This window comes from Trachypithecus francoisi, unplaced genomic scaffold (genome assembly GCF_009764315.1).
Source record: "Trachypithecus francoisi isolate TF-2019V2 unplaced genomic scaffold, Tfra_2.0 Lachesis_group12, whole genome shotgun sequence".
NCBI classification, from domain to species: Eukaryota; Metazoa; Chordata; class Mammalia; order Primates; family Cercopithecidae; genus Trachypithecus; species Trachypithecus francoisi.
This window is the reverse complement of record NW_022681457.1, coordinates 51,225,724-51,247,530: the sequence shown is the minus strand read 5'-3', so window position 1 is coordinate 51,247,530 and position 21,807 is coordinate 51,225,724. Positions and strand designations below refer to the sequence as shown.

Sequence of the window (21,807 nt, the reverse complement as noted above, 5' to 3'; positions counted from 1 at the left end):
AAACCAAAGAAAACAAGGTTTTTCTTTAAAAGTTTGACATTTTCTCTTGTTAATTCTGTGTCCTGATATTTACAGCTGAAGGGAAACTATTTTAACTTAAGTGTAAGATGGTTTAGAATAACAAATGATTCGGGAGGCTGAGGCAGGAGAATGGCATAAACCCGAGAGGCGGAGCTTGCAGTGAACTGAGATCCAGCCACAGCACTCCAGCCTGGGTGACAGAGCAAGACTCTGTCTCAAAAAAAAAAAAAAAAAAAAAAACAATAGCAAATGATACAGTCCACTCAGAGTTTACAAAAAAAACATTTACCAGGTAGACACTTAATAAACAAAATAAGCACTTGGAGAAAGTTCTTTGAAAACAGACCTAGAGATATCCACCTGCATGCATCTTTTGCACAGATTTTGTTAAGAAAAGGCTAGATCTAAAAATGTATTGTCAAGAAACAAGTAAACCAAAGCGTACATACGTAGGTATTCTAAACAGAGGTTTATGTGGGGTCCATTTAGAGTGACTGATCCAAATACCAGTTGTAGAAGCGTTAATCTAAATCTTTTACTTGGCGACAGATTTCCTCTGTGAAGTCTGAGCATTTTGCATTGCCTCCCAAATCTTTTGTCAAGCTCTTTCCATCCTTAATCTTAGCAAAACACGCGGCCTCAATTCTTGCAGCATGGTCAAAAAGTCCCATGTGGCGCAACATCAACACAGAACTGAGCAGGAGGGCTGTGGGATTCGCCATGTCCTTGCCTGCAATGTCTACAGCCGTCCCATGAATGGACTCAAAAATTGCAACCCCATTGGCTCCAATGTTGCCACTTGGTGTCACACCAAGACCTCCAATCAATCCTGCACACAGGTCACTAAGGATGTCTCCATACAAATTTGGTATAACAAGAACATCAAACTGGGAAGGATCTTGTACCATATTCAAACATACTGTATCAAGGTACATCTCATTAAATTTAATATCTTTACAGTTTTCTGCAACTTCCCTGCATTTTTGTAGAAAAAGCCCATCTAACATCCGCATGATGTTGGCTTTGTGCACCGCCGGGACGTTGTTCCGGTGGTTGTTCCGGGCATACTCAAAGGCAAACTCAGCAGTGGGCTTGCTCGCCCCCTCGGTGATGGGCTTGATACTCTGCACAACTCCATCAACGATCACATGCTCAATTCCACTGTATTCTCCTTCTGTGTTCTCTCGAATGGTCACAACATTTACATCGGTGTAAGGGGTTTTATAGCCTTCGATAGACACACATGGTCGGACATTTGTGTAAAGGTCAAATGTTTTGCATAGAGGTAAATTCATAGATGGGTGACCCTCTGCTATTGGGGTCTTCAAAGGGCCTTTCAAGCTCATCTTGTTCTTATCCATGGACTCTTAAGCCTCCGAAGGGATCATCCATTTTCCTCCAGGTCCTTGAATGGCAGTGACGTTCCGCTCCTCCCACTGAATAGGTGCTTAGGCAGCATCAAAAATCTTCATAACTGCAGCTGAAATTTCTGGGCCAATATCATCCCCTGGAATTAAAGTTACTGACTGAACAACACCAGTAAAACCTTTGGTCACCTGTTTTGGGTTGTGGAATGCCCCCAGCAGCGGAGAGACCTTGGAGATCCACGCGGGCCCAGCCATCACTTCCCCTCCTGGCTCCACAGAGACCGACCCCTTCCAATTTTAAATGCTCTTCTTAAAATGCAGTTCTTGAAAGTTCATCTGGAATGTTCCACAGGCCATTGTAATTCTAAATTACTTTTGGTGTAATTTCCCATCAATTGAGAAGTGTACATGAGATGGACCATAAATACAGCTGGCTAGAGTCCCAGAAGAAAGATTATTCTGGCATGCCTTTTAATTTGGCTTTCTTATTTTGCTTCTCATTAATCTCTGAAGAGAAAAAAATAAAATCCTGTGAATCTGGTTGGGAATGTCAGAAGTTTGGACTGGTGTTTTGTTTTACAATGTACCCGGTCCAGGGTATTTGTTTTAGTTGGTGGACAATCATTGCCTTTGTTGTCCAACCCATGACCACATTTTCCCTGTTGCATGGAAATTTTCGTAAGTGTGGCAGAGGCTCTAATGGTAACCTTGCCTATCCGTGGCCTGTTTACCTTCACACAAAATACTTCACCTTCAGAGACTGGAGTCCCTCATTAATGATGGCACTGCCTTAACTGGTTTAAATTGGTCAACCCATGCCTACTGTTTGGTACATTTATTTTTGCTCTTGGCAGATGTTCAGAAGTAAGAAAAGACTCAATTCACCAAAATTTTAAATCAGGCAGGCAGACCAAACAAAATATTAAACCAGGCATGCAGAAGTAAAAAAAAAAAAAAAGACTCACCAGAAGGACAATGTTCTTATCTCATGAAAGGCTTGCCAGAAAAGACAAAGTCGTTTTTAGGCTAAGAAGGGATTCAAGGCTTTTTATTGAGGTGACCTTATCCAAATAAGATCCTGAACCAGACAAAAAGAAGGGATTTTAACCCAAGGGGAGACTCAACATGGTACAAAAGGTCAGATGTGGAAACGAAGAGATCAAAGGGCTCAACAAGTGAATACCACTCACGGTTTCAGGGCCTGCTGATCTTTCCAAGATGAGCTCCCTTTAGATCCTACTTCTGATGCCAGATTACATCAAGCTAAAGTAACAACAGAGAAAGTAGCTCTCCAAAGAAATGAGTTTATTTAAGAATGAGCAAGGGACCATATGCATACCAAATTCAGGTATGCACACTCTAATAAATCATAGTTTGGTTGAGACAGTGGGAAACTTTAAAGATAAAAAGGAGAAGTACACGTAGGGTGTTTTGAAACAAAAGTTTATTTGTTTACAGGAGCTTACTCACAGGACTTAATATGTGTACTGGCTGTTGCTAAGAGAGAGTCTTCACAGAAGGGACCCTGATCACAGGGACTCTGATGGCAAGTTAGACCACTTGAAGTTTACAGTTAAGACTGGCTATTACTGGAAAGATGTCCTCAGAATATTAGCCTTTGTTGCGAGGTTGTGGATTGGCAACATCTTCAGTGGCAGTTCCCATCACAGGAAAGTGTGCGTGAGAGCTTTTCCTTCATGGTCTGCTGACTTCATTGCATTCAAGTTTGGCATTTTGATGCTGACAACTTTCACACTTTCAGCCTTTAAAATTCTAGAACTCTTTTACTAGTCCAAGGTATACCTTTTTAATTCCTGCAGTATTCTAATACCTCATGGATTTTCTTAAATATTTTGCTGATTTTTGTCATCATCCATCTGAAACACTTCAGTGGGTTCCATTACTAACAAATCTGGTCTACTTGGCTACATACTCAGGTGTTCAAATCACAGATTCCTCAACTAAATTTCAAGATTTTATTCTCACTACTCCACTCCTGGAAACCATTTCAACAGACTATACTAGAGTGGATGCTTTATACTGTCCTTTCCATGTCAGAATCTCCTCCATTTGGATATCCTTCTGTTCATGTGGCATCAGCATAAGGAAAAAGAGTCACTACATGAAGACGAGCTCAGCACTTGGACCTCTTGTCTCAGCCCTCTCCCTAATTTTACTTGTGAATGCATGCTTTTTTCTTCCTCTTGAGCGTTGCATAAAAATACACAGGTGTCTTAGTCTGTGTCTGCCACTAGGACAAAATACATTACACAGGGTAATTTATAAATAATAAAAACTAATTTCTCACAGATCTGGAGGTTGGGAAGTCCAAGATTAAGGCACAAGGCGATTCAATATCTAGTGAGGGCTTGTTACTCACAAAGGGGGTTTCCCACTGTTCCCAAATGGCAGAAGGGGCAGAAGGAACAATGAAATTCCCTCAAGATCTTTTTATATATATATAAGTGCAGGGATATATGTGCAGAACATGCAAGTTTGCTACATAGGTATACACGTGCCATGTTGGTTTGCTGCACCCATCAACCCATCATCTACATTAGGCATTTCTTCTAATGCTATCCCTCCCCTAGCCCCCATCCCCCAACAGACCCTGGCGTGTGATGTTCCCCTCCCTGTGTCCATGTGTTCCCATTGTTCGACCCCCACTTATGAGTGAGAACATGTGGTGTTTGGTCTTCTGTTCCTGTGTTAGTTTGCTGAGAATGATGGTTTCCAGCTTCAGCCATGTCCCTGCAAAGGACAGGAACTCATCCCTCAAGGCCTTTTATAAGGGCATTAACTTTATTACTGAGGACATGACCTTTCATGACTTAATCACTTCTGACTTTTTTTTTTTTTTTTTTTTTATGAGACGGAGTCTCACTCTGTTGCCAGGCTGGAGTGCAGTGGCGCAATCTCGGCTCACTACAATCTCTCCGCCTCCTGGGTTCAAGTGATCCCCTGGCCTCAGCCTCCCAAGTAGCTGGGACTACAGGCGTGTACCACCATGGCCGGCTAATTTTCTGTGTTTTAGTAGAGACAAAGTTTCACCATGTTGGCCAGGATGGTCTCTATCTCCTGACTTCGTGATTTATCTGCCTCGAACTCCCAAAGTGTTGGGATTACAGGTCTGAGCCATTGCACCCACCCCACTTCTGACTTCTTAATATCATCACCTTGGGGTTTGGTTTCAGACTTCACTGAAGTTCCAACATATGAATGGGGGATTGGAGGGATTAACATTCAGACCATAGTAACAGGTTAATAGAGTTTACATTAATTCTGTAATATAACTTATTTGAGCCTATGGTTAGATATGAAGTGAATAGGGGACCCAAGTACCTTCTGAGAAAGTCATTTATATAAATAAAGAGTTGATTGATTTCTTTGTTGAAATGGAGGCAACCCATTTCCCCTGCCGGAAACTTACATTCCTATACGTTTAACTGGTTTAGGCCTTGTCTGCCTGGATTCTGCTGTCACTATATGTTGTTTCTCCTCTTCCCTTGAAGGCTTCCCTCTGGGCTGCACAGTGAAGTCTGAAACCAAAGGCATCTGGATGTGGTGTGTGCCCCACCCCTCTAAGCCAAACCACACCCTGGTCCTTCTGGACACGGAGGGCCTGGGTGATATGGAAAAGGTAAGACAGAGCCATAGAGAAATCTTCTTTACCCTTTGATTCTCTTTCTATGTTTTTATGCATAACATCAATCCAACTTCTGTGGCCTATTCCTGAATCACAAATCTGATTATGGATACAAAGCTAAATTTCATTTCTGGGAACTTACTTTCTGAGTAAGCTCAAATATTTTGGAGTATTAGTGATAGATCTTCTTATTTTTAACAGTTGGATGAATTATAAAATTTAATAAATACTTACTGCATAGCAGAAGGCTAGGGCTGTGTGCTAAATACAGAATCCTGAATTTCAAAGCTCTATGCTAATCAGTGAACCAGGTAAATGCTCAGAGCCTAGTGGCGAAGACAACATTGTGATCATTTAGAGTGCTTAGATGCTGGAAGTAAGGGCCTAACCCAATGATACAATTTAGGAGAAAGCTTCCTAGAAGAAGCTGTCACCAGTGGGATTAATGGGTGCTACTAGTTAGGGTGTGTGGGGTTCGTAGGTTTGAAGGTAGAAATCAGGAAGATAGAGTTTCACTGAAATAATCTATTTTTAAATGCATAGAAAAGCACCAGCTAGCCTGGCGCAGTGGCTCACCCCTGTAATCCTAGCACTTGGGGAGGCCGAGGCAGGTGGATCATCTGAGGTCAGAAGTTCGAGACCAGCCTGGGCAACATGGTGAAACCCTATCACTACTAAAAATGCAAAAATTAGCCCAGCGTGGAGGTGGGTGCCTGTAATCCCAGCTATTCAGGAGGCTGAGGCAGGAGAATTACTTGGACCCGGGAGGTGGAGGTTACAGTGAACTGAGATCATGCCACTGCACTCCAGCCTGAGTGACAGAGTGAGACTCCGTCTCAAATAAAAAAGAAAAGAAAAAGAAAAGAAAACCACCAGCTATACCAGGAACATTTATAAAAATTTTTGCCCAATTTACAGGGGTAGGCAGTGTAGTCGTCACTGACTTCTAGAAGAGCGTGAGCTAGCCCCACACAAAAATTTGCAAATTGGATAATTCTAGATAATTTTGCTTTATAGCATTAGGTGCAGTCTTTTCCTTTATTTATATTAGTCTGAGTATAAATTGAAAACAGAATTAGTCAGAAACGACAGAGGGATGTTGCCACTGACCCCACATAAATACAATATTATGAAAACCTCCATGCACATAAATTAGACAATCTACACAAAATGGACAAATTTGTTGACAAATACACCCTCTCAAGACTTAACTAGGAAGAAATTGAATCCCTGAATAGACAAATGATGAACTCTGAAATTGAGGCATTAATATATAGCCTACCTACCAAAAAAAAAAGCCCAGAAACAGATGGATTCATAGCTGAATTTATCAGATGTACAAAGAAAAGCTGGTACCATTCCTACTGAAAATATTCCAAAGAATTGAGGAGGAGGCACTCCTCCCTAACTCATTCTATGGGGCCAGCATCATCCTGATACCAAAACCTGGAGAGATACAACAACAAAAGAAGAAAACTTCAGGCCAATATCCTTGATGAACATCAACGCAAAAATGCTCAACAAAATACAGGTAAACTAAATCCAGCAACACATCAAAAAGCTTATCCACCATGACCAAGTAGGCTTTATCCCTGGAATGCAAGAATGGATCAAGATATGTAAATCAATAAATGTGATTCATCCCATAAACAGAAATAAAGGCAAAAAACTACACAATTATCTCAATAGATGCAGAAAATGCTTTCAATAAAATTCAAAGTCCATTCATGGTAAAAACTCTCAATAGCCTAGGTATTGAAGGAACATAGCTCAAAATGATAAGAGCCATATATGACAAACCCACAGTCAACATCATACTAAATGGGCAAAAGCTGGAAGCATTCCTCTTGAAAACCAGCACAAGACAAGGATGCCCTCTTTCACCACTCCTGTTCAACACAGTATTGGAAGCCTTGGCCAGGGCAATCAGGCAAGAGAAAGAAAGAAAGGGCATCCAAATAGGAAAAGAGGAAGTCAAACTATCCCTGTTTGCCAACGACATGATTTTATGTCTAGAAAACCCCACACTGCCAGCCCAAAAGCTTCTTAAGCTGATAAACAACTTCAGCAAAGTCTCAGGATACAAAATCAATATGCAAAAGTAACTAACATTCCTATACACCAACCACAGTCAAGCTGAAAGCCAAATCAGGAACAAACTGCCATTCATAATTTCTACTTAGGAATACAGCTAACTAGGGAGGTAAAAAATCTTTCCAAGGAGAACCACAAACCACTGCTCCAAGAAATCAGAGATGACACAAATAAAAGGAAAAACATTCCTTTCTCATGGAAAGAATCAATGTTGTTAAAATGACCATACTGCCCAAAAGCAATTTATAGATTCAATGCTATTCCTATTAAACTACCATTGAGATTATTCACAGAATTAGAAAAAAACTGTTTTTAAAAAATTCATATGGAACCGAAAAAGAACTCAGGCAAAAAATAGCCAAGGCAATTCTAAGCAAAAAGAACAAAGCTGGAGGCATCATGCTACCTGACATCCAACTATACTACAGGGCTACAGTAACCAAAATACATGGAACCAGTACAAAAACAGATACATACCAATGGAACAGAACAGATAACCCAGAATTTAAGACTGAACACCTACAACTATCTGATTTTTGACAAACCTGGAAAAAAAAGAAAAAAACCACCAAGCAATGGGGAAAGGATTCCCTATTCAATAAATGGTGCTGGGATAACAGGCTAGCCATATGCAAAAGATTGAAATTGGACCCCTTCCTTAGACCATATACAAAAGTTAGCTCAAGATGGATTAAAGACTTAAATATACAACCCAAAACTATATAAACCTTGGAAAACCACCTTGACCATATCATTCAAGACATAGACATGGGCAAAGATGTCATGATGAAGATGCCAAAAAAGCAATTGTAACAAAAGCAAAAATTGACAAATGGGAACTAACTAAACTAAAGAGCTTCTGCACGGCAAAAGAAACCATCAACCGAGTACACAGACAACCTAAAGAATGGGAGAAAATGTTTGCAAACTCTGCATCTGACAAAGGTCTAATATCCAGCATCTTTAAGGAACTTAAACAAATTTACAAAAATAAAAATAAAAAGTGGGCAAAGGACATAAACACTTTTCAAAAGAAGACATATATGCAGCCAACAATCATATGAAAAAAAGCTTAACATCACTGACCATTGGAGAAATGCAAATCAAAACCACAATACTATCATGATCACACCAGTCAGAATGGCTACTATCAAAAAGTCAAAAAATAACAGATGCTGGCTAGGTTGTAGAGAAATAGGAACACTTCTCCATTGTTGGTGGGAGTGTAAATTAGTTAAACCATCGTTGGAGACAGTGTGGCAACTCCTCAAAGACCTAAAGACAGAAGTACCATTTGACCCAGCAATGCCGTTACTGGATATGTACCCAAAGGACTATAAATTGCTCTATTATAAAGACACATGCACGTGAATGTTCGTTATGGTGCAATAACAAAGACATGGCATCAACCTAAAGTCCCATAAATGATAGACTAGATAAAGAAAATGTGGTACATATACACTATGGAATACTATGCAACCATAAAAGAAGAACAAGATCATTTGCAGGGTATGGATGGAGCCAGAGGCCATTATCCTTAGCAAAGAGATGCAGAAACAGAAAACCAAATACCACATATTCTCACTTATAAGTGGGAGCTAAATGATGAGAACATATGGACACATAGAGGGAAACAACACACATTGGAGCCTATCAGAAGGTGGACAATGGGAGGAGGGAAAAGATCAGGAAAAATAACTAATAGGTACTTGGCTAAATACCTGAGTGATGAAATAATATATGCAACAAACCTCCATGACACAAGTTTACCTATGTAACAAACCCCTGTTTTGCAGTATGAAAGCCGAAACAAACTAATTCTATTTTTTTCAAAATAAATTTTTTAAGTGTTCTTTTTAAGCATTTGGAAAGGAAAGAAAGAAGCCTTTATTGTGACCAAATTAATTCTTTTTTATCCCCTCAATTTCTAATTTTATTTATTTACTAAATACATATAGCACTATGTGCCAGGCACTGTTCTAAGCACTCTATAAATAATAACTTGTTTAATCATACAATGACCCTATAAAACATGTGCTATTATTATCCCTACCTGTCATATGAGGACACTGAGTAGAGAGAGGTCGAGTAACTTGCCCATGGTCACACAGCTGCCAATGGTCAAGCTGGAATTTCAGCCAGGCATCCCATCTGTGAAATCTGTGTTCTTCACTTTGCTTCCTCCCTAAGTGAAAATTAATCTCATTTTAAAATCTTCACAGATGAGGAAGTTAAGTTACATTTTTTTCATTTTTTTTTTTTGTTGTTGTTATACCTTAAGTTCTAGGGTACATGTGCACAACATGCAGGTTTGTTACATATGTATACATGTGCCATGTTGGTGTGCTGCACGCATTAACATGTCATTTACATTATAACTCCTAATGCTATCCATCCCCCCCTCCCCCCATCCCATGACAGGCCCCAGTGTGTGATGTTCCCCACCCTGTGTCCAAGTATTCTCATTGTTCAATTCCCACCTATGAGCGAGAACATACAGTGTTTGGTTTTCTGTCCTTGCAATAGTTTGCTGAGAATGATGGTTTCCAGCTCCATCCATGTCCCTGAAAAGGACATGAACTCATCCTTTTTTATGGCCGCATAGTATTCCATGGTATATATGTGCCACATTTTCTTAATCCAGTCTATCATTAGTGGACACTTGGGTTGGTTCCAAGTCTTTGCTGTTGTGAATAGTGCCGCAATGAACATATGTGTGCATGTGTCTTTATAGCAGCATGATTTATAATACTTTGGGTATATACCCAGTAATGGGATGGCTGGGTCAAATGGTACTTCTAGTTCTAGATCCTTGAGGAATTGCCACACTGTCTTCCACAATGGCTGAACTAGTTTACAGTCCCACCAAGGGTGTAAAAGTGTTCTTATTTCTCCACATCCTCTCTAGCACCTGTTGTTTCCTGACTTTTTAATGATCAACATTCTAACTGGTGTGAGATGGTATCTCATTGTGGTTTTGATTTGCATTTGTCTGATGGCCAGTGATGGTGAGCATTTTTTCATGTGTCTGTTGGTTGCATAAATGTCTTCTTTTGAGAAGTGTCTGTTCATATCCTTTGAACACTTTTTGATGAAGTTGTTTGATTTTTTTCTTGTAAATTTATTTAAGTTCTTTGTAGGTTCTGGATATTAGCCCTTTGTCAGATGGGTAGATTGCCCAAATTTTCTCCCATTCTGTAGGTTGCCTGTTCACTCTGATGGTAGTTTCTTTTGCTGTGCAGAAGCTCTTTAGTTTAATTAGATCTCATTTGTCTATTTTGGCTTTTGTTGCTCTTGCTTTTGGTGTTTTAGTCATGAAGTCCTTGCCCATGCCTATGTCCTGAATGGTATTGCCTAGGTTTTTTTCTAGGTTTTTTATGGTTTTAGGTCTACCATTTAAGTCTTTAATCCATCTTGAATTAATTTTTGTATAGGGTGTAAGGAAGGGATCCAGTTTCAGCTTTCTACATATGGCTAGCCAGTTTCCCAGCACCATTTATTAAATAGGGAATCCTTTCCCCATTTCCTGTTTTTGTCAGGTTTGTCAAATATCAGATGGTTGTAGACATCTGGTGTTATTTCTGAGGGTTCTGTTCTGTTCCATTGGTCTGTATCTCTGTTTTGGTACCAGTACTATGCTGTTTTGATTACTGTAGTGTTGCAGTATAGTTTGAAGTCAGGTAGCGTGATGCCTCCAACTTTGTTCTTTTTGCTTAGGATTGTCTTGGCAATGTGGGCTCTTTTTTTGGTTCCAAATGAACTTTAAAGCAGTTTTTTCCAATTCTGTGAAGAAAGTCATTGGTAGCTTGATGGGGATGGCATTGAATCTGTAAATTATCTTGGGCAGTAGGGTCATTTTCACGATATTGATTCTTCCAATCCATGAGCATGGAACCTTAAGTTCTAGGGTACATGTGCACAACATGCAGGTTTGTTACATATGTATACATGTGCCATGTTGGTGTGCTGCACGCATTAACATGTCATTTACATTATAACTCCTAATGCTATCCATCCCCCCTCCCCCCATCCCATGACAGGCCCCGGTGTGTGATGTTCCCCACCCTGTGTCCAAGTATTCTCATTGTTCAATTCCCACCTATGAGCGAGAACATACAGTGTTTGGTTTTCTGTCCTTGCAATAGTTTGCTGAGAATGATGGTTTCCAGCTCCATCCATGTCCCTGAAAAGGACATGAACTCATCCTTTTTTATGGCCACATAGTATTCCATGGTGTATATGTGCCACATTTTCTTAATCCAGTCTATCATTAGTGGACACTTGGGTTGGTTCCAAGTCTTTGCTGTTGTGAATAGTGCCGTTCTTTTTTGTTTTTGTCCTCTTTTATTTCATTGAGCAGTAGTTTGTAGTTCTCCTTGAAGAGGTCCTTCACATGCCTTGTAAGTTGGATTCCTAGGTATTTTATTCTCTTTGAAGCAATTGTGAATGGGAGTTCACTCATGATTTGGCTCTCTGTTTGTCTGTTATTGGTGTATAGGAATGTTTGTAATTTTTGCAGATTGATTTTGTATCCTGAGACTTTCCTGAAGTCGCTTATCAGCTTAAGGAGATTTTGGGCTGAGATGATGGGGTTTTCTAAATACACAATCATGTCATCTGCAAACAGGGAAAATTTGACTTCATCTTTTCCTAATTGAATACCCTTTATTTCTTTCTCCTGCCTGATTGCGCTGACCAGAACTTCCAACACTATGTTGAATAGGAGTGGTGAGAAAGGGCATCCCTGACTTGTGCTGATTTTCAAAGGGAATGCTTCCAGTTTTTGCTCATTGAGTATGATATTGGCTGTGGTTTTGTCATAAATAGTTCTTATTATGTTGAGACACATCCCATCAATACATAGTTTACTGAGAGTTTTTAGCATGAAGGGCTGTTGAATTTTGTCAAAGGCCTTTTCTGAATCTATTGAAATAATCATGTGGTTTTTGTCTTTGGTTCTGTTTACATGATAGATTACATTTATTGATTTGCATATGGTGAACCCATCTTGCACCCCAGGGATGAAGTCAATTTGATTGTGGTTGATAATGCTTTTTGATGTGCTATTGGAGTCAGTTTGCCAGTATTTTATTGAGGATTTCTGCATCAATGTACATCAGGGATATTGATCTAAAATACTCTTTTTTTATTCTGTCTCTGCTAGGCTTTGGTATCAAGATGATGCTGGCCTCATAAAATGAGTTAGGGAGGATTCCCTGTTTCTCTATTGATTGGAATAGTTTCAGAAGGAATGACACCAGCTCCTGTTTCTACCTCTGGTAGAATTCTGCTATGAATCCATCTGGTCCTGGACTGTTTTCGGTTGGTAGGCTATTAATTATTGCCTCAATTTCAGAGCCTGTTATTGGTCTATTTGGAGATTCAACTTCTTCTTGGTTTAGTCTTGGGAGGGTGCATGTGTCCAGGAATTTATCCATTTCTTCTAGATTTTCTAGTTTATTTGCATAGAGGTGTTTATAGTATTCTCTGATGGTTGTTCGTATTTCTGTGGGATTGCTAGTGATATCCCCTTTATCATTTTTTATTGCATCTATTTGATTCTTCTGTCTTTTCTTCTTTATGAGTCTTGCTAGTGGTCTACCAATTTTGTTGATCTTTTCTAGAAACCAACTTCTAGATTCATTGATTTTTTGAAGGGTTTTTTTGTGTCTCTATCTCCTTCAGTTCTGCTCTGATCTTAGTTACTTCTTGCCTTCTGCTAGCTTTTGAATGTCTTTGCTCTTGCTTCATTAGTTCTTTTAATTGTGATGTTAGAGTGTCAATTTTAGATCTTTCCTGCTTTCTCTTGTGGGCATTTTGTGCAACAAATTTCCCTCTACACACTGCTTTCAATATGTCCCAGAGATTGTGCTCCGTTGTGTCTTTGTTCTCATTGGTTTCAAAGAACATCTTTATTTCTGCCTTCATTCCGTTATGTACCCAGTAGTCATTCTGGAACCACTTGTTCAGTTTCCAGGTAGCTGAGCAGTTTCGAGTGAGTTTCTTAATCCTGAGTTCTAGTATGATTGCACTGTGGTCAGAGAGACAGTTTGTTATAATTTCTGTTCTTTTACATTTGCTGAGTAGAGCTTTACTTCCAATTATGTGGTCAATTTTGGAATAAGTGTGATGTGGTGCTGAGAAGAATGTATATTCTGTTGATTTGGGGTAGAGAGTTCTGTAGATGTCTATTAGGTCTGCTTGGTGCAGAGCTGAGTTCAATTCCTGGATATCCTTGTTAACTTTCTGTCTTGTGGATCTGTCTAATGTTGACAGTGGGGTCTTAAAGTCTGCCATTATTATTGTGTAGGAGTCTAAGTCTCTTTGTAGGTCCCTGAGGACTTGCTTTATGAATCTAAGTGCTCCTGTATTGGGTGTATATGCATTTAGGATAGTTAGCTCTTCTTGTTGAATTGATTCTTTTACCATTATGTAATGGCCTTCTTTGTCTCTTTTGATCTTTGTTGGTTTAAAGTCTTTTTATCAGAGACTAGGATTGCAACCCCTGCTGTTTTTTGTTTTCCATTTGCTTGGTAGATCTTCCTCCATCCCTTTATCTTGAGCCTACGTGTGTCTGTGCACATGAGATGGGTCTCTTGAATACAGCACACTCATGGGTCTTGAGCCTATGTGTGTCTGTGCACATGAGATGAGTCTCTTGAATACAGCACACTGATGGGTCTTATCTCTTTATCCAATATGCCAGTCTATGTCTTTTAATTGGAGCATTCAGGCCATTTACATTTAAGGTTAATATTGTTATGTGTGAATTTGATCCTGACATTATGATGTTAGCTGGTTATTTTGCTTGTTAGTTGATGCGGTTTCATGTTAGCATCAATGGTCTTTACAATTTGGCATGTTTTTGCAGTGGCTAGTACCAGTTGTTCCTTTCCATGTTTAGTGCTTCTTTCAGGAGTTCTTGTAAGGCAGGCCTGGTGGTGGCAAAATCTCTCAGTATTTGCTTGTCTATAAAGGATTTTATTTCTCCTTCACTTATGAAGCTTAGTTTGGCTGGAGATGAAACTCTGGGTTGAAATTCTTTTCTTTTCTTTAAGGATATTGAATATTGGCCCCCACTCTCTTCTGGCTTGTAGAGTTTCTGCTGAGAGATCCACTGATGGGCTTCTCTTTGTGGGTACCGTGACCTTTCTCTCTGGCTGCCCTTAACATTTTTTCCTTCGTTTCAACTTTGCTGAATCTGACGATTATGTGTCTTGGAGTTGCTCTTCTCAAGGAGTATGTTTGTGGCATTCTCTGTATTTCCTAAATTTGAATGTTGGCCTTTCTTGCTAGGTTGGGGAAGTTCTCCTGAATAATATCCTGAAGAGTGTTTTCCAACTTGGTTCCATTCTCCCTATCACTTTCAAGTACACCAATCAGACATAGATTTGGTCTTTTCATATAGTCCCATATTTCTTGGAGGCTTTGTTCATTTCTTTTTACTCTTTTTTTCTCTAAGTTTCTCTTCTCGCTTCATTTCATTCATTTGATCTTCAATCAATGATACCCTTTCTTTCACTTGATCAAATCAGCTACTGAAGCTTGTGCATGCATCACATAGTTCTTATGCCATGGTTTTCAGCTCCATCAGGTCCTTTAAGGTCATCTCTACACAATTTATTCTCATTAGCCAGTTGTCTAATCTTTTTTCAAGGTTTTTAGCTCCTTTGCGATGGGTTTGAACATCCTCCTTTAGCTCAGAGAAGTTTTTTTATTACCGATCGTCTGAAACCTTCTTCTCTCAACTCATCAAAGTCGTTCTCCATCCAACTTTGTTCCATTGCTGACGAGGAGCTGTGTTTCTTTGGAGGAGAAGAGGTGCTCTGATTTTTAGAATTTTCAGTTTTTCTGCTCTGGTTTCTCCCCATCTTTGTGGTTTTATCTACCTTTGGTCTTTGATGATGGTGACGTACAGATGGGGTTTTGGTGTGCATGTCCTTTCTGTTTGTTAGTTTTCCTTCTAACAGTCAGGACCTTCCACTGCAGGTCTGTTGGAGTTTGCTGGAGGTCCACTCCAGACCCTGTTTGCCTGGGTATCACCAGGGGAGGCTGTAGAACAGCAAATATTGCAGAATGGCAAATGTTGCTGCCTGATCCTTCCTCTGGAAGCTTTTTCAGAGGGGCAGCCAGCTGTATGAGGTGTCAGTCAGCCCCTACTGGGAGGTCTCTCCCAGTTAGGCTACTTGGTGGTCAAAAACCCACTTGACGAGGCAGTCTGTCCATTCTCAGAGCTCACACTCCGTGCTGGGAGAACCAGTACTCTCTTCAAAGCTGTCAGACAGGGATGTTTTCTCAATTTTCCTTTTTTAAACTTTTATTAAGTTTTGTGGTATTTCATTAAGTTCAGGGGCACCACTGAACTTAAAATAAAATATTTTAACTTATTTATTTTATTTTATTTTATTTTATTAAGTTTGGGGATAAGCCTGAACTTAAATTAAAAGTTAAAAAGAAGAAAAAAAAAAGAAAAGAGAGGCCAGATGCATTGGCTCACGCCTGTAATCCCAGCACTCTGAGAGGCCAAGGTGGGTGGATCACCTGAGGTCAAGAGTCCAAGACCAGCCTGGCTAACATGGTGAAATCCCATCTCTACTGAAAATACAAAAATTAGCCAGGCATGATGGCAGGTGCCTGTGATCCCAGCTACTTCGGAGGCTGAGGTGGAAGAATCACTTGAACCTGGGAGATGGAGGTTGCAGTGATTGCACCATTGCACTGCAGTCTGGGCAACAGAGCAAGACTCTATTTCAAAAAAAAGAAAATAGAATTAGTGTGGTTTGGCTTTCATACTGCAAAAATTACAAATGTGTGTGGGGTCTCATTTAGAAATAGTGAATTTAAAGATACAGTTCTAAAGTTATCAATCATCATTTCAGTGTACAACAAAGATGAAATATTGATTTGAAATAGATTGTAAGGTGCATAAACTTTTTTATTTGCAAAAGTATGACTGTTCAAGGAACCAAAACATACAAATATATACATGCTTGATGGGAGTAAAATTACTTGTTGGCCTTGGAATTTGTGGATTTGGTCAGCATTTAATTCTATTTAAGGGACCTTCATGTCTTGCCCTGAATAGTATTTCTAGCCTTGTCTTCTCCACATACCTATTCACTCATTCAATTGAATTAAATAACTGTAATACCATTATATGATCATATCCTAACATTTTTGACTTGGATTTTGTTGGGTCTTTCACCTTTTTAATTCTTTCATTTCCGCAAGTCCTCATTTTATGTACTCCTTAACGTCCAGCTCTTTTCAACCTACTGCCATCTAATTCTAGTTAGACATAGTAACTTCTTGCTCGAACTCACAGAGCATTTGTTTCTCTTTATTTTCCTTCCTTCCCACCTCCCATTTTTTAGATTGTTGTTTGTTTTATTTTTTACATTATGACTTTCGTTCCACTCCCGGCAGAAATTATCATCTTGGTTGCACTTTTATGTTGACAATGCTATCTGCCACTCCTGAAAGTCATCTTCTTGTGATTATGGAACTTTGCATCCACAAAACCAAAGGCAGTGTCTGCATTTTGTACATAGCTGAACAATTTTTGGTGAATTTGATTGATTATCATTTGCATTCCTAATATAGCCATGATTGAGAAAATCTGCCAAAGGATTATTGTTCACTAATTACTACATACTTACTATGCTTTAGGCACTGCATCAAATATTTTACACATTGACCATGTCAACTGCTACTTTTAATATCTAAAGAAAGTGACATCCTGAGAAGATCAATATAAATGGCAAAAATACAGTTTGACTTTAACATGACCTTCAAAATTCATATTACATGCCTTACTATTCAGTTATATATACTACAGCTGAAATAGTGAATGGACAACCAAATGAATGAATTAATAAGTGAATAAATTAAAAGGAGACTCTTAAGTCCTAACAGTAATGTGCTTTCAAGTGTCACAAATAATATCAGATCAAGTTTGGAAAAATTTAAATTTATTGTATACAAAAAGTGGAGAGCATCATTCAGGAGACTTCAAACCAAGATGTTCTCCTTATAATAGTTACAGCACAATTGATAAAGCATAAAGGAAGAAATATATTTACTTATCATGTGATTGGCTATTATACATTAACAATATTTTTAGGGAAAATAGAGATGCTTAAGCTGCTTTTTCTATAGCTGATTTATTTAATTTCACTGAATCATGCTGACAAGCATATAAAGCTTACATTTGTGTTTCCTTTAGACACAGCATTTTGGGAAAACTGGAATGACTTCAGTTTTGGTTACATGGATACAAATAGTTGACCTTGAGATGTATCTAAACTGTGGCTTCCTTTTTTCTATTTCTTTAACACTAGAGTGACCCTAAGAATGACTCTTGGATCTTTGCCCTGGCTGTGCTTCTAAGCAGCAGCTTTGTCTACAACAGCATGAACACCATCAACCACCAGGCCCTGGAGCAGCTGCAGTATCCTTCCCGGAAGTGAAGAGCAGGTTTTATGGAGTTTAGGGGAATGGAAACGGATACTGTGTCTTCTTTGCTGTGACTCAGTTGTCCTGGTTGAGTAAGAAAAGACACAGTGCAAAAGGGAACGTGTATAAAACTTGTTTCTAAGTGAGATGTGGAAACAATGGTGTAGGGTGCCACTCCTTCCTTAGCTGAGATCCCAGCTATGTGACTGAACTAACAGAGCTAATCAGGGCGAAATCCTGCCCCAAACCTGATGAAGTTGAGGACTCCAGCGAGTTTGTGAGTTTCTTTCCAGACTTTATTTGGACTGTTCGGGATTTTACCCTGGAACTGAAGTTAGATGGACACCCCATCACAGAAGATGAGTACTTGGAGAATGCCTTGAAGCTGATTCCAGGTATCAGAGCATGGCCTAGATGGCAGAAGGTTCAGTAGTGGGTGGGCTCAACTAGGACCTGCTCTTCAACTTACACAAATTTTTATATTGGACCTGATTGAGGCCCTTGCTTATGGTGGTTGGTGATTGACAAGTGATTATGATTTTTGTGGTTATTTTTACTTGAAATTTCCCAGAGGCTGAGGTTCAAATTCATTGAGGAAATTTAAAACTCAAAGTTCTATCAAATGATTTTAGACCAATAAGTACTATGAAAAATATGTCAAGGATTACAATTAATATTATCACATCCTAAGACTCATATATTTGTGTTACTTATTAACTTCAAGTTCTCTTCCTATTCTATTTGGAGAAAATTACCTAATAAGTTTGGAAGCTCGTAAATGCAGAATCACAAGAAGTCAAATGATCAAATTTTGGAAATACATCTCACTCGGTCTATTTTATTAGCCTGGATAGTTATATCCTTTAGAGAAAAAGGAGAGTCATACAGATTAATGATTCAGGAAATTAAAAAAAAAATGCACTGACATGTGCTTCCAATAGGACTGTCAAACCCTTTATTTTACTGTTTTCATAACATCACCTACTTCATTCTACAGTCTCATATAATACGTTGTCAACCTAATATACGTTTGTTAAATAGACTATATTTAGCAGAGTGGATACCTGCTAGCACCTACAATCAATATCCATGTTTGTTCATTTGTTCATCCTTTCAACAAATATTTGTTTTGAATAACTGATACATGCCACAGAATCCCTCTGCAAGACAATGTTAGACCTAATATAATCTGACCTGAGTATTTTCTGTCTCTTTCCGACATTTTCCCCAGCCACATCTTGTCCTTGTTCCTAGCATTACTTTATTTTTAAGCCCTACATTTCATTTCTGACACGGGGACAGTAAGATTGAGAAAGTCCATGATGCTCTGTAATATTAGCCAGAAACAGGAAGAAAAATATGACAGGACCTCTTTTCTATATGGATTCTATTTTAAAACGTCAAATACATAGAAACAGAGAGTAGAACAGTGGTTACCAGGGCACGGTGAGGAAGGAAATGAGGACATGTGGGTGAAAGGTACAAACTTGAAGTAATATAGGGTGGAAAAGTCTAGGGATCTAATATACTGCAGGAGAACTATCCTTAACGATATTGTATTTTACATTTAAAATTTACAGAGATTAGATTTTAGGTACCTTTACCACAAAAAAAACCGATGAAAAGTATGGAAGGTAATGGATATCTAATTTGCTTACTTAGTAGTAGTTTCACTATGTACACGCACATCGAAACTTCATGTTATAACACCTTAAATATATATAATTTTTAAGGAAAGTACTTCTTATCATATTTTAGTTAATCATAATTCAGCAAACATTTAAAAAATCATCTACGAGACATCATACAGCAGCTGAGGAAACCAACCATAAATTCCTTCACTTGAGGTGGATGCCTTCCCTTCCTTTCCAGAAGTACCTTTCTGACTCTGCTTTGTGCAGACATTGACTTTTCATACCTTAAGTAGATTAGCATAAGTTTGGTTGCATGAGAGGTTTTGTTGCATAGATTCACAGACATGAGAGACTGTAGTGGTTGATGCAAGGAACTTTGGAAATGAAAATCTTCAGGCTCGCTTAAAAGCTGTTCTTCAGTAGTCACTTTTTTCACTAATTCTGCAGGCAAGAATCCCCAAATCCAAAATTCTAACAAGCCCAGGGAGTGGATCAGGCATTTCTTTCCAAAACGGAAGTGCTTTGTCTTTGACCGGCCAACAAATGACAAAAAACTCTTACTCCATGTTGAAGAAGTACCGGAAGACCAACTGGATAGTAATTTTCAGGTGCAATCAGAAAACTTCTGTTCTTATATCCTCACCCATGCAAAGACCAAGACCCTGAGGGAAGGAATCCTTGTCACTGGAAACCGTGAGTCTATTTCCCTATATGGGTGTTTATTGAGGCCTACTGTATCTCAAAAACTAGTAAACTAAGCTTATAAGCACGAACAACTGGTAAGGAAATAACATCTGTGTTATGAGGTGTGGGATAAGTGAAGGATATTTTTCTCAGTGAGGGTATAAAAGATGTATTGTGAATTTACACAAAACAGAAAGTAAGTATCTGCAAGCCTAATGAGATTTTGAGATACAAAATTCAGCAAAATCTTATAAACAAAGCTGGCTTCATGAACATGTTACCTGTGCAGTCTTTTAGTGCTCTGTACAGAAAAGAGCTTCTCACAGGGTTTAACGTTCTGGCACTCTCTTAAGTGTTTTTATAAAGGCACCTGTGTTTACATTCAGAATCATGATCCACAAATGATATAATTTACTTTGCTGAATAAATGTTTTTAAATTTTTACTTAAGCAGAAAAGTATTCTTTTTCAAGAAACCCTTGCTCCATATTGTTTGTGATTAGTAATTAACTTTGTAATGTGGTGAGCTGGAGAACAAAATAGAAAGAATAAATAGGAACAACAGTGATGTTATTGTAAGAAAGTGGCTTTGTAAAAAGTAGTAGTAGTAGTAATAGTAGAATTAAAAGAAGGAGAAGGAGGGAAAATTCATGTTCAATGGAATTTTTTGTGATTTTTAGAATGCTGATATATACCACTTGTAAAACAATGAGTGAAAACTTTCTATCTATTCCCTAAATTTCCTAAATCATTCAGGGCTGGGGATGCTGGTGGAGACCTACCTGGATGCCATCAACAGTGGAGCAGTTCCTTGTCTGGAGAATGCAATGGCAGCTCTGGCCCAGCGTGAGAACTCAGCGGCCGTGCAGAGGGCAGCTGACCACTACAGCCAGCGGATGGCCCAGCAAGTGAGATTCCCAACAGATACGCTCCAGGACCTGCTGGACGTGCACACGGCCTGTGAGAGGGAAGCCATTGCAGTCTTCATGGAGCACTCCTTCAAGGATAAAAACCAGGAATTTCAGAAGAAGCTCGTGGTAATCTTCGTTTTTTTTTTTCCTGATTACTGCCTTTCTGGAATGATACTTATAGCCCACCTTTTTAATGCCATGGTTCATCTCTTTCTCATGGTAAAGGGAGCTTGGATTATTTTATGTGACTGAATTTAATGGGCTACAGTTTTTGATTTTTCTAAAATATGGGAAATTTATTAATTTTCTATCATATATAAGAAATTATGATTGTAGCCCATTTAACAACACATTTATACAACATACTAACTACAGTTAATAACAATGTATTGCATTCTTGAAAATTACTAAGAGAATAGTATTTAGAATGACAAATATTTGAGCTAATATATATGTTACTTAGTTTTAGTAATTTCGTAATCTATACAAGTTAAACAGAATTCTTAACTTGTACAGATTATGTTACATTCCATGTTACATTTCAAAATAACATGATGCAAGCATTATACATATACAATTTTTTTTTTAATTTTATAAAAAGGTAAAATAAAGAAGCACTTCCCTGACTCTGAGTGTGAAAAAATGCCTAAGCTCACAGCTCTGTAAGTCAGAAGTTCCTTTTAGGGCATCTGTGTGCTCCCCTCAGTGTGTCACAAGCTGAAAACAAGGTGTTGATTGAGCTTACTTCTTACCTGTATGCTCAGGTGAACCTCTCTCCATCTTCAAGTCAGCAATGATGCATCAAATGTTTCTCTTGCTTCTAATCTCTCTGGCTTCCTCTTCTGCCTCAAGGTAAACAAAAAAGCTCTGCTTTCAAAGAGCTCATGTGATATGGTAATTCTTAAATACTTTTTTGAGTATACTCAGTACTACTTGAATATTCTCCATTTCTAAAAGTCAACAGATATCATATAATGTTACCTAAACACTGGAGTA

General features: G+C 38.7%; 1 protein-coding gene and 1 pseudogene across 2 annotated transcripts in view; one reads left to right on the top strand and one right to left on the bottom strand.

The window, feature by feature from the left end:
- The window catches only part of LOC117092223 (guanylate-binding protein 7), a 46,673-nt gene that overhangs the window by 8,218 nt on the left and 16,648 nt on the right, over positions 1–21,807 (top strand). The window contains exons 3-7 of the mRNA XM_033225513.1: positions 4,901–5,028; positions 17,469–17,578; positions 17,782–17,978; positions 19,665–19,910; positions 20,657–20,937. Of these exons, the coding sequence (XP_033081404.1) occupies positions 4,901–5,028; positions 17,469–17,578; positions 17,782–17,978; positions 19,665–19,910; positions 20,657–20,937 (962 nt within the window). The remainder of the gene's footprint in view (positions 1–4,900; positions 5,029–17,468; positions 17,579–17,781; positions 17,979–19,664; positions 19,911–20,656; positions 20,938–21,807) is intronic.
- LOC117092224 lies at positions 273–1,672 on the bottom strand (annotated as a pseudogene). The gene has a single exon (XR_004440674.1). The product of XR_004440674.1 is annotated as an isocitrate dehydrogenase [NAD] subunit alpha, mitochondrial-like (transcript).